Source organism: Haliotis asinina, chromosome 1, assembly GCF_037392515.1.
Source record: "Haliotis asinina isolate JCU_RB_2024 chromosome 1, JCU_Hal_asi_v2, whole genome shotgun sequence".
NCBI classification, from domain to species: domain Eukaryota; kingdom Metazoa; phylum Mollusca; class Gastropoda; order Lepetellida; family Haliotidae; genus Haliotis; species Haliotis asinina.
In genome coordinates, this window is record NC_090280.1 from 21,899 (window position 1) to 35,992 (window position 14,094).

Sequence of the window (14,094 nt, forward strand, 5' to 3'; positions counted from 1 at the left end):
CTATGTATACCTTGATCTACTCTGGCTTCATCCCAGTTGTTATTGTATTATTGCCACCCCATCTGCTATGTATACCTTGTTCTACTCTGGCTTCATCCCAATTGTCATTGTATTATTGCCACCCTATCTGCTATGTATACCTTGTTCTACTCTGGCTTCATCCCAATTGTCATTGTATTATTGCCACCCCATCTGCTATGTATACCTTGTTCTACTCTGGCTTCATCCCAATTGTTATTGTATTATTGCCACCCCATCTGCTATGTATACCTTGTTCTATTCTGGCTTCATCCCAATTGTTATTGTATTATTGCCATCCCATCTGCTATGTATACCTTGTTCTACTCTGGCTTCATCCAAGTTGTTATTGTATTATTGCAACCCCATCTGCTATGTATACCTTGTTCTACTCTGGCTTCATCCCAATTGTTATTGTATTATTGCCACCCCATCTGTTATGTATACCTTGTTCTACTCTGGCTTCATCCCCATTGTTATTGTATTATTGCCACCCCATCTGCTATGTATACCTTGATCTACTCTGGCTTCATCCCAATTGTTATTGTATTATTGCCACCCCATCTGCTATGTATACCTTGTTCTACTCTGGCTTCATCCCAATTGTCATTGTATTATTGCCACCCCATCTGCTATGTATACCTTGATCTACTCTGGCTTCATCCAAGTTGTTATTGTATTATTGCCACCCCATCTGCTATGTATACCTTGTTCTACTCTGGCTTCATCCAAGTTGTTATTGTATTATTGCCCACCACATCTGCTATGTATACCTTGTTCTACTCTGGCTTCATCCCAATTGTTATTGTATTATTGCCACCCCATCTGCTATGTATACCTTGTTCTACTCTGGCTTCATCCAAGTTGTTACTGTATTATTGCCCACCACATCTGCTATGTATACCTTGTTCTACTCTGGCTTCATCCCACTTGCTGTATTGTTGCCCACTCCATCTGCTATGTATACCTTGATCTATTCTGGCTTTATCCGAATGGTTGTTTTATTATTGCCCATCCCATCTGCTATGTGTACCTTTTCAACATTGGCCTACTTCCATTGCTGTTGTATTACCACCTATCATATTGCTGTCATTGTTAATCCCTTTCATGCATTCCCTTATGCTGTCTAACTTAATCCCTGTTACATGTACAAAAACTGGTTCTGTATTGCACTGCTTTACCCTTGCTGATAACAGTATAAGAAGCTACAAAGAAACATCGCATCCCCCGGGCATGTAGTGCGTGGGGATATAGTCAATGCCTTGTCCATCTATCCATCCATCTGTAATCATTCTTATCCTCCTGGCATCTTCTGCTGGGAGATACAGTTGGCGCCTCCTCTGTCTGTCCATTTGTCCATGTGCTTGTCCATCTACCTTGTCTGTTTGTCTGCCTGTCCATCCATCCATGATCATTTTGTTTCATTTCCAGAGCTCAACACAAAACCATTTTAATATCTCTCAGCAAAACTTGTTATATATGTGTCGCAGACCCCAAAGTGGGCCCTTTTGCTGATTACAGATTTTGGTGATTTTCTGGGTTTCCATGGAAACAATTCAGATTTGTTTCTGCAGCATAACTAAAACAACATTCAATATTTTTCTGGAAAACTTGGTAGATATATGAGTCTGAACCCATTTTGGTGCCTCTTGCTATTTACAGGTTTTTGTGATTTATTATACACTTGCTTTCCATGGAAACATTTCCGACTTTGTGTCAAAATGGTGGGCTTTGTTTCCGGAGCACAACTCGAAAACTCCTTCATATCTGTCAGCAATACTTGCCAGATATTTGAGGCAGACCCACAGTGGAGCCTTTTGGTATTTTCAGATTTTTGTCATTTTCAATTTTCACCGTTTCCATGAAAATGATTTGGATTTTGTCTCAAAAGGGAGGGATGGGCTTCGTTTCTGGAGCACAACTCCAAACCATTTGTTCGTCAAAGAACAAAATAATTATTTCAAGAGCTTATTTGCAGGAAATACAATGAAGTGTGTTGGTACATTTGTTTTTCCAATGCAAACATGCCATTTTTTGTGAGTTATACCTTTTGAGGTTCAGCGACGGACTGCCCATGTGTTTTTCCCATGTCTGTGCTTTCTGTGTTTTCTTCGCCCCGATCTTCAAGGGACGCAACTCTCCTGCCCTCAGAGCAAAAGTGCATACCACACAAAAACATATATGCGCTTACATTTCTTAATGAGTCAGTGAGTTTAGTTTTACGCTACACTCAGCAATATTCCAGATATATGGCGGCAGTCTGCAAATAATCGAGTCTGGACCAGACAATCCAGTGATCAACAACATGAGCATCGATCTGCGCATTTGAGAACCAATGACATGTGTCAACCAAGTCAGAGAGCCTGACCACCTGATCCTGTTAGTCGCCTCTTAGGCAAGCATAGTCGCCTTTTATGACAAGCATGGGTTGCTGAGGGTCTATTCTTTCCCTTGACCTTCATGGGTCTTAAATTTCCTACACCTTTTGATGTCTTTCAACAGATCTTGGCAGATATATGGGACACATCTTGAAGTGGTGACAGATATATTTGATGATTTCCACAAAAATGATTCAAACTTATAGGAAAATATGCAGTAACCGTCAGATGATTTGTCCTTTAAATGTGTGGGTGCCAGGGGATATGTGGTCTTTTGATGACTCATTTTTTGTTGGTTTCCATGGAAATGTTTTAGTCTTAGTTTAATGGAAGGTGTGGGGTACATTTCTGGACCATATCTCAAAAACCGTTCAACATTTTTCCGAGGTTTATCAGGCAGGAAGGTTCACCAACATAGGTCCCACCACTGTCACAGCTCATCTTGTAGATAACTCCTTTGGGTCACGTAACTTTCAGTGAGGATTGGGGATAGAGGCAGGCCCATGGGCAGGCCATGGATCTGCTCAAAGTAGTCTTCTCTCCAGGTGAAGTACGTGGAGGTAATGCAGGCAGACTGCAGGTGAATGATGGAATCAGTGGAGAAGTTGGTGTCAAGACAGGTTTCTGGGTTGTAGATATGGTGTATAATACTTTTCTATTATACATCAACTTCTAAAATGCCAATCAAACAGATCCACCATGTTTTGCAGAAAAATATTGAATGTTTTTTTAGGTGTGCTCCAGAAACAAAACCCATCCCTCTTATTAGACAAAGACCATAATGTTTCCATGGAAACAAGAAAAATGCAACTGCCAACAATCTGTATATAGCAAAAGACACAATCTTAGGTTCAGTTTATTAAATCTACCAATTTTGGTCTAAAGATATTGAATGGCTTTTGAGGTATGGCCTGGAAACAAAATGATTATGGATGAACTGCCGAGGCATTGACTATATCTGGAACTTACAGTAGCCAATGCATTAACAGGTGGGGATTTGGAACTTACAGCAGCATTGGCAACAATAGGTAGGAATGTGGGACTTACAGCAGCACTGGCAACAATAAGTAAGAATGTGGGACTTACAGCAGCATTGGCAACAATAAGTAGGAATGTGGGACATACAGCAGCATTGGCAACAATAACTAGGAATCTGGGACTTACAGCAGCATTGGCAACAGTAGGTAGGAATCTGGGACTTACAGCAGCATTGGCAACAATAAGTAGAAATGTGGGACTTACAGCAGCATTGGCAACAATAAGTAGGAATGTGGGACTTACAGTAGCATTGGCAACAATAAGCAGGAATGTGGGACTTACAGCAGCATTGGCAACAATAGGTAGGAATCTGGGACTAACAGCAACATTGGCAACAATAGGTAGGAATGTGGGACATACAGCAGCATTGGCAACAATAAGTAGGAATGTGGGACTTACAGCAGCATTGGCAACAATAAGTAGAAATGTGGGACTTACAGCAGCATTGGCAACAATAAGTAGGAATGTGGGACTTACAGCAGCATTGGCAACAAAACGTAGGAATCTGGGACTTACAGTAGCATTGGCAACAATAGGTAGGAATCTGGGACTTACAGTAGCATTGGCAGCAGTAGGTAGGAATCTGGGACTTACAGCAGCATTGGCAGCAGTAGGTAGGAATGTGGGACTTACAACAGCATTGGCAACAATAGGTAGGAATCTGGGACTTACAGTAGCAGTGGCAACAATAGGTAGGAATCTGGGACTTACAGTGGCCAGTGTTGACTCCAACATACTCCAGCCGGAAACCTTGTCTGTTTCCAGAACCATCTGTGCGGAACCTTAACAAGAGAACGGGACCACTGGATAAGACAGTTGGAGTGTCATAGCCACACCACTTTTTCAGACTTGGGTAGGCCTCAGTGGCTCCTGCAAAAAAAAGACATAGATGTAACCCCTCTATCACACACCACAGTGGACTTATCACATACCATCATAAACCACACTAGACATGACAACTACCATCACACACTGCACAAGACTCACCACCTACCATCATACACCACACTACACTTGTGTTACCTACCATCATACACCACACTAGACTTGTGTCACCTACCATCATACAACACACTAGATTTGTCTCACTTACCATCATAAACGAGTCTAGACTTGCCAACTACCATCACACACTGCACAAGTCTCATCACCTACCATCATACAACTCACTACACTTGTGTTACCTACCATCATACACCACATTAGACTTGTGTCACCTACCATCATACACCACACTAAACTTGTGTCACCTACCATCATACACCAATCTACACTTGTGTCGCCTACCATCATACACCACACTACACTTGTGTCACCTACCATCATACACCATACTACACTTGTGTCACCTACCATCATACACCACACTAGACTTGTGTCACCTACCATCATACACCAATCTACACTTGTGTCACCTAAAATCATACACCACACTAGACTTGTGTCACCTACCATCATACACAAGACTAGACATGTGTCATCTACCATCATACACCACACTAGACTTGTGTCACCTACCATCATACACCATACTACACTTGTGTCATCTACCATCATAAACCACGCTAGACTTGTGTCACCTACCATCATACATCACACTAGACTTGTGTTACCTACCATCATACACCATACTACAATTGTGTCACCTACCATCATACACCACACTAGACTTGTGTCACCTACCATCATACACCATACTACACTTGTGTCATGTACTATCATACACCACGCTAGACATGTGTCATCTACCATCATACACCACACTAGACTTGTGTCACCTACAATCATACACCACACTAGACTTGTGTCAACTAACATGAGATACCACACTAAACTTGTGTCACCTACTATCATCATACACCAGACTTAACTTGTGTCACCTACTATCATCATACACCAGACTAGACTTGTGTCACCTACCATCATACAACACACTTGACTTGTGTCACATACCATCATACACCATACTACACTTGTGTCACCTACCATCATACACCAAAATAGACTTGTGTCACATACAACCAGACTAGACCATCACCTACCATCATAGACCACACTAGACCATCACCTACCATCATAGACCACACTAGACTCATCACCTACCATCATACATGACACTAGACTTTTTCACCTACCATCATAGGCTGCAATGTAGTCAAATCCACAGTTTTCACTTGATTCAATGTCTGAGTTCAAGACAGTGATGCGGATGTAAGAGGAGACATTGGTTTGTAGTCTCCAGGAACAGCTCACATCACTGAAAGGAAACGAACAACACTTCACCATATACACTAACCGATCACTGCTTTGATAACAGTAATCTCAAAGGAACGTCTGTAGAAGTATTGAACTCTAATTCATCAACAACCCTTGCATACGAGCATTATATTTCCTGCCATAACCTGGACGAGATAAGACATCAGATTTTTCACGTTTCCATACGAGGGACGTGATAACTAAACATATTTCACAGTTTTCTAGCTGTGTAACCTCATCCTACAAATCATGTACTTTATGACAGTGTAGTTTTTAGGATTTATTTATCTCCCCTGGTTAAAATCACATGCTTATATGACCTTGACATTCGGTGACTACACAAAACAGGAATATTCCAATCAAACAGCTGATGTCCTGGAATTTGGCTTTAGGCTTGGCTTTTGATTGATAGCAATGTTCTTGGCTGTTAACTGTTCTTATAGTTGTTACTACAGGAAACACTCGTTTCATTGGTCTTTGGATTTGGATGTCACGGCAATCTAACTGATGACATTAACAACTAAATAGTATTTGTTCTTCCATGCTGGTGTAGTCACTGGATTAAAAGAAATTGTAACAATTATCACTATGGCTGTGTTATCACAAAGCTCAGAAATTTTGTTTCTCCTTGTATGTAAGTGTGACATTACTAAAATACAATAAAATACAATACTGAAGTGCTGCGACACTTCTCACGTGAATATCATCATGTCATTTGAAAGGAAAGAGTTAATTCTGCACATGAGTAAAGCTAGCATATTATACAAGGGGGACATTTGCATCAGTGTTTTAGAGACTTATGAACAATCAGTAATATCAATGTAATCACTATCTTGGGGTAGTTGTCAGGAAAAGTGGATGCGGTCACTTACTTAGGGTAGTTGTCAGGGTAGTTGGGTGATTCAATGCTGTCAGGTACCAGGCGAACTTGCAGCTCTGAGATATGGCCTGCTGCACAAGCTGGAACACCAATGACTTGCTGGATCAATGTTCACACTTTGAATAAAAGCTTCACCCTATGCTCTCTTAGCCTTACCATCCTAGACACTCTTAGCTTTACCACCCTACACACACTTGGCTTTACCACCCTACGCACTCTTAGCTTTACCACCCTAGACACTCTTAGCTTTACCACCCTACACACACTTGGCTTTACCACCCTACATACACTTGGCTTTACCACCCTACACACTCTTAGCTTTACCACCCTACACACTGTTGGCTTTACCACCCTACGCACTCTTAGCTTTACCACCCTAGACACTCTTAGCTTTACCAAACTACACACTCCTAGTTTCACCAACCTATGCACTTTTAGCTTTATCAGCCTCTGCTCTCCTAGCTTTACCACCCTACACTCTCTTCGCTTTACCAAACTACACACTCTTAGCTTTACCACCCTTCACGCTCTTCGCTTCACCACCCTATGCTCTCTTAGTCTCACCACCCTCCGCTCTCTTAGCTTTACCACCCTGCTCTCTCTTAGCCTTACCATCCTAGACACTCTTAGCTTTACCACCCTATCCTCTCTTAGCTTTACCATACTACCCTCTCATAGCCTTACCACTCTCCGCTCTCTTAGCCTTACCATCCTAGACACTCTTAGCTTTACCACCCTACACGCTCTTAGCAATACCAAACTACGCTCTCTTAGCCTTACCACCCTCAGCTCTCTTAGCTTTACCACCCTACGCTCTCTTAGCCTTACCACCCTACGCACTCTTAGCTTTACCACCCTCCGCTCTCTTAGCTTTACCACCCTCCGCTCTCTTAGCTTTACCACCCTCCGCTCTCTTAGCTTTACCACCCTACGCTCTCTTAGCTTTACCACCCTACGCTCTCTTAGCCTTACCACCCTACGCACTCTTAGCTTTACCACCCTCCGCTCTCTTAGCCTTACCACCCTCCGCTCTCTTAGCCTTACCACCCTCCGCTCTCTTAGCCTTACCACCCTCCGCTCTCTTAGCTTTACCACCCTGCTCTCTCTTAGCCTTACCATCCTAGACACTCTTAGCTTTACCACCCTCCGCTCTCTTAGCTTTACCACCCTCCGCTCTCTTAGCTTTACCACCCTCCGCTCTCTTAGCTTTACCACCCTCCGCTCTCTTAGCCTTACCATCCTAGACACTCATAGCTTTACCACCCTCCGCACTCTTAGCTTTACCACCCTCCGCTCTCTTAGCTTTACCACCCTCCGCTCTCTTAGCTTTACCACCTTTCACTCTCTTAGCCTTACCATCCTAGACACTCTTAGCCTTACCACCCTCCGCTCTCTTAGCTTTACCACCCTCCGCTCTCTTAGCTTTACCACCCTTCACTCTCTTAGCCTTACCATCATAGACACTCTTAGCCTTACCACCCTCCGCTCTCTTAGCCTTACCACCCTCCGCTCTCATAGCTTTACCACCCTACCCTCCCTTAGGTTTACCACCCTCCGCTCTCTTAGCTTTACCACCCTCCGCTCTCTTAGCCTTACCACCCTACACTCTCTCAGCCTTACCACCCTCCGCTCTCTTAGCTTTACCACCCTCCGCTCTCTTAGCCTTACCACCCTCCGCTCTCTTAGCCTTACCACCCTACACTCTCTCAGCCTTACCACCCTCCGCTCTCTTAGCCTTACCATCCTAGACGCTCTTCGCCTTACCACCCTCTGCTCTCTTAGCTTTACCACCCTCCGCTCTCTTAGCTTTACCACCCTACCCTCTCTTACCACTACCACCCTACGCTCTCTTAGCCTTACCACCCTCCGCTCTCTTAGCTTTACCACCCTCCGCTCTCTTAGCCTTACCACCCTACACTCTCTTAGCCTTACCATCCTAGACGCTCTTAGCTTTACCACCCTCCGCTATCTTAGCTTTGCCACCCTCCGCTCTCTTAGCTTTACCACCCTACGCTCTCTTAGCCTTACCACCCTCCGCTCTCTTAGCTTTACCAACCTCCGCTCTCTTAGCTTTACCACCCTTCACTCTCGTAGATTTACCACCCTACCCTCTCTTAGCCTTACCACCCTACGCTCTCTTAGCCTTACCACCCTCCGCTCTCCTAGCTTTACCACCCTACCCTCTCCTAGCCTTACCACCCTCCGCTCTCTTAGCTTTACCACCCTCCGCTCTCTTAGCTTTACCACCCTTCACTCTCTTAGCCTTACCATCCTAGACACTCTTAGCTTTACCACCCTCCGCTCTCTTAGCTTTACCACCCTACCCTCTCTTACCCTTACCACCCTACCCTTTCATAGCCTTACCACCCTACGCTCTCTTAGCCTTACCACCCTCCGCTCTCTTAGCCTTACCACCCTACCCTTTCTTAGCCTTACCACCCTACGCTCTCTTAGCCTTACCACCGTCCGCTCTCATAGCTTTACCACCCTACCCTCCCTTAGGTTTACCACCCTCCGCTCTCTTAGCTTTACCACCCTCCGCTCTCTTAGCCTTACCACCCTACACTCTCTCAGCCTTACCACCCTACCCTCCCTTAGGTTTACCACCCTCCGCTCTCTTAGCTTTACCACCCTCCGCTCTCTTAGCCTTACCACCCTACACTCTCTCAGCCTTACCACCCTCCGCTCTCTTAGCTTTACCACCCTCCGCTCTCTTAGCCTTACCACCCTCCGCTCTCTTAGCCTTACCACCCTACACTCTCTCAGCCTTACCACCCTCCGCTCTCTTAGCCTTACCATCCTAGACGCTCTTCGCCTTACCACCCTCTGCTCTCTTAGCTTTACCACCCTCCGCTCTCTTAGCTTTACCACCCTACCCTCTCTTACCACTACCACCCTACGCTCTCTTAGCCTTACCACCCTCCGCTCTCTTAGCTTTACCACCCTCCGCTCTCTTAGCCTTACCACCCTACACTCTCTTAGCCTTACCATCCTAGACGCTCTTAGCTTTACCACCCTCCGCTATCTTAGCTTTGCCACCCTCCGCTCTCTTAGCTTTACCACCCTACGCTCTCTTAGCCTTACCACCCTCCGCTCTCTTAGCTTTACCAACCTCCGCTCTCTTAGCTTTACCACCCTTCACTCTCGTAGATTTACCACCCTACCCTCTCTTAGCCTTACCACCCTACGCTCTCTTAGCCTTACCACCCTCCGCTCTCCTAGCTTTACCACCCTACCCTCTCCTAGCCTTACCACCCTCCGCTCTCTTAGCTTTACCACCCTCCGCTCTCTTAGCTTTACCACCCTTCACTCTCTTAGCCTTACCATCCTAGACACTCTTAGCTTTACCACCCTCCGCTCTCTTAGCTTTACCACCCTACCCTCTCTTACCCTTACCACCCTACCCTTTCATAGCCTTACCACCCTACGCTCTCTTAGCCTTACCACCCTCCGCTCTCTTAGCCTTACCACCCTACCCTTTCTTAGCCTTACCACCCTACGCTCTCTTAGCCTTACCACCGTCCGCTCTCTTAGCCTTACCACCCTAGCCTCTCTTAGCCTTACCACCCTCCGCTCTCTTAGCCTTACCACCCTTCACTCTCTTAGCCTTACCATCCTAAACACTCTTAGCTTTACCATCCTGCACGCTCTTAGCATTACCAAACTATGCTCTCTTAGCCTTACCACCCTACGCACTCTTAGCTTTACCACCCTACCCTCTCTTAGCCTTACCACCCTCCGCTCTTTTAGCTTTACCACCCTCCGCTCTCTTAACCTTACCACCCTCCGCTTTCTTAGCCTTACCATCCTAGACGTTCTTAGCCTTACCACCCTCCGCTTTCTTAGCTTTACCACCCTCCGCTCTCTTAGCTTTACCACCCTCCGCTCTGCTAGCTTTACCACCCTACCCTCTCTTAGCTTTACCACCCTCCGCTCTCTTAGCCTTACTACCCTCCGCTCTCTTAGCTTTACCACCCTCCGCTCTCTTAGCCTTACCACCCTTCACTCTCTTAGCCTTACCATCCTAGACACTCTTAGCTTTACCACCCTACACGCTCTTAGCATTACCAAACTACGCTCTCTTAGCCTTACCACCCTACGCACTCTTAGCTTTACCACCCTACCCTCTCTTAGCCTTACCACCCTACGCTCTCTTAGCCGTACCACCCTTCACTCTCTTAGCCTTACCAACCTACGCACTCTTAGCTTTACCACCCTACGCTCTCTTAGCCTTACCACCCTCCGCTCTCTTAGCTTCACCACCCTCCGCTCTCTTAGCTTTACCACCCTCCGCTCTCTTAGCCTTACCATCCTAGACGCTCTCTTAGCTTTATCACCCTCCGCTCTCTTTTAGCTTTACCACCCTACCCTCTCTTAGCTTTACCACCCTCCGCTCTCTTAGCTTTACCACCCTCCGCTCTCCTAGCTTTACCACCCTACCCTCTCCTAGCCTTACCACCCTCCGCTCTCTTAGCTTTACCACCCTCCGCTCTCTTAGCTTTACCACCCTTCACTCTCTTAGCCTTACCATCCTAGACACTCTTAGCTTTACCACCCTCCGCTCTCTTAGCTTTACCACCCTACCCTCTCTTACCCTTACCACCCTACCCTTTCATAGCCTTACCACCCTACGCTCTCTTAGCCTTACCACCCTCCGCTCTCTTAGCCTTACCACCCTACCCTTTCTTAGCCTTACCACCCTACGCTCTCTTAGCCTTACCACCGTCCGCTCTCTTAGCCTTACCACCCTAGCCTCTCTTAGCCTTACCACCCTCCGCTCTCTTAGCCTTACCACCCTTCACTCTCTTAGCCTTACCATCCTAAACACTCTTAGCTTTACCATCCTGCACGCTCTTAGCATTACCAAACTATGCTCTCTTAGCCTTACCACCCTACGCACTCTTAGCTTTACCACCCTACCCTCTCTTAGCCTTACCACCCTCCGCTCTTTTAGCTTTACCACCCTCCGCTCTCTTAACCTTACCACCCTCCGCTTTCTTAGCCTTACCATCCTAGACGTTCTTAGCCTTACCACCCTCCGCTCTCTTAGCTTTACCACCCTCCGCTCTCTTAGCTTTACCACCCTCCGCTCTGCTAGCTTTACCACCCTACCCTCTCTTAGCTTTACCACCCTCCGCTCTCTTAGCCTTACCACCCTCCGCTCTCTTAGCTTTACCACCCTCCGCTCTCTTAGCCTTACCACCCTTCACTCTCTTAGCCTTACCATCCTAGACACTCTTAGCTTTACCACCCTACACGCTCTTAGCATTACCAAACTACGCTCTCTTAGCCTTACCACCCTACGCACTCTTAGCTTTACCACCCTACCCTCTCTTAGCCTTACCACCCTACGCTCTCTTAGCCGTACCACCCTTCACTCTCTTAGCCTTACCAACCTACGCACTCTTAGCTTTACCACCCTACGCTCTCTTAGCCTTACCACCCTCCGCTCTCTTAGCTTCACCACCCTCCGCTCTCTTAGCTTTACCACCCTCCGCTCTCTTAGCCTTACCATCCTAGACGCTCTCTTAGCTTTATCACCCTCCGCTCTCTTTTAGCTTTACCACCCTACCCTCTCTTAGCCTTACCACCCTCCGCTCTCTTAGCCTTACCACCCTACGCTCTCTTAGCCTTACCACCCTCCGCCCTCTTAGCTTTACCATCCACCGCTCTCTTAGCCTTACCACCCTCCGCTCTCTTAGCCTTACCACCCTTCACTCTCTTAGCCTTACCATCCTAGACACTCTTAGCTTTACCACCCTACACGCTCTTAGCATTACCACCCTCCGCTCTCTTAGCCTTACCACCCTCCGCTCTCTTAGCTTTACCACCCTCCGCTCTCTTAGCTTTACCACCCTCCGCTCTCTTAGCCTTACCATCCTAGACGCTCTCTTAGCTTTATCACCCTCCGCTCTCTTTTAGCTTTACCACCCTCCGCTCTCTTAGCTTTACCACCCTACGCTCTCTTAGCCTTACCACCCTCCGCCCTCTTAGCTTTACCACCCACCGCTCTCTTAGCCTTACCACCCTCAACTCTCTTAGCTTTACGACCCTACACACTCTTAGCTTTAGCACCCTACACACTCTTAGCTTTACCATGCTACACACTGTTAGCTTTACCACCCTTCGCTCTCTTAGCTTTACCACCCTACACGCTCTTAGCTTTACCACCCTACACTCTCTTAGCTTTACCACCCTACACTCTCTTAGCTTTACCACCCTACACACTCGTAACTTTACCATCCTACACACTCTTAGCTTTACTACCATACACTCTCCGCTTTACCACCCTACAAACTCTTAGCTTTACCACAATACAAACTCTTAGCTTTACCACCCTACGCACTCTTAGCTTTACCATCCTACGCTCTCTTAGCCTTACCACCCTCCGCTCTCTTAGCCTTACCACCCTTCACTCTCTTAGCCTTACCATCCTAGACACTCTTAGCTTTACCACCCTACACGCTCTTAGCATTACCAAACTATGCTCTCTTAGCCTTACCACCCTACGCACTCTTAGCTTTACCACCCTACCCTCTCTTAGCCTTACCACCCTACGCTCTCTTAGCCGTACCACCCTTCACTCTCTTAGCCTTACCATCCTAGACAGTCTTAGCTTTACCACCCTACACGCTCTTAGCATTACCAAACTACGCTCTCTTAGCCTTACCAACCTACGCACTCTTAGCTTTACCACCCTACCCTCTCTTAGCCTTACCACCCTACGCTCTCTTAGCCTTACCACCCTCCGCTCTCTTAGCTTTACCACCCTCCGCTCTCTTAGCCTTACCATCCTAGACGCTCTCTTAGCTTTACCACCGTACCCTCTCTTAGCCTTACCACCCTACACTCTCTTAGCCTTACCACCCTACACTCTCTTAGCCTTACCACCCTTCACTCTCTTAGCCTTACCATCCTAGACACTCTTAGCTTTACCACCCTACGCACTCTTAGCTTTACCACCCTACGCTCTCTTAGCCTTACCACCCTCCGCCCTCTTAGCCTTACCACCCTACGCTCTCTTAACCTTACCACCCTCCGCCCTCTTAGCTTTACCACCCACCGCTCTCTTAGCCTTACCACCCTCAACTCTCTTAGCTTTACCATCCTACACACTGTTAGCTTTACCACCCTTCGCTCTCTTAGCTTTACCACCCTACACGCTCTTAGCTTTACCACCCTACACTCTCTTAGCTTTACCACCCTACACTCTCTTAGCTTTACCACCCTACACACTCGTAACTTTACCATCCTACACACTCTTAGCTTTACTACCATACACGCTCCGCTTTACCACCCTACAAACTCTTAGCTTTACCACAATACAAACTCTTAGCTTTACCACCCTACACACTCTTAGCTTTACCACCCTATAGTCTAGCAGAAACTGTTTCAGGATGGTGCTTGGTAACTTTAATTTAAAAGTATAAATGCTATCCGTTTCCAATTTGGTATGAGGGTTTATAATTCTCAAGTACTCTAGACATTCTGTTCACCGTTTGTGGTGAAGTACTCTACACATTC

The 14,094-nt window shown here is 46.4% G+C and overlaps 1 protein-coding gene across 3 annotated transcripts in view; it reads right to left on the reverse strand.

The window, feature by feature from the left end:
* Nucleotides 1-14,094, reverse strand: part of LOC137286101 (cubilin-like) — a 199,100-nt gene that overhangs the window by 11,725 nt on the left and 173,281 nt on the right. For all 3 annotated transcript variants that reach the window (XM_067817775.1, XM_067817773.1, XM_067817784.1), the window contains 3 exons: nucleotides 6,563-6,650; nucleotides 5,570-5,691; nucleotides 4,146-4,304 (listed from right to left, as the gene is read on the reverse strand). In XM_067817775.1, coding sequence (XP_067673876.1) covers nucleotides 4,146-4,304; nucleotides 5,570-5,691; nucleotides 6,563-6,650 — 369 coding nt within the window. The remainder of the gene's footprint in view (nucleotides 1-4,145; nucleotides 4,305-5,569; nucleotides 5,692-6,562; nucleotides 6,651-14,094) is intronic.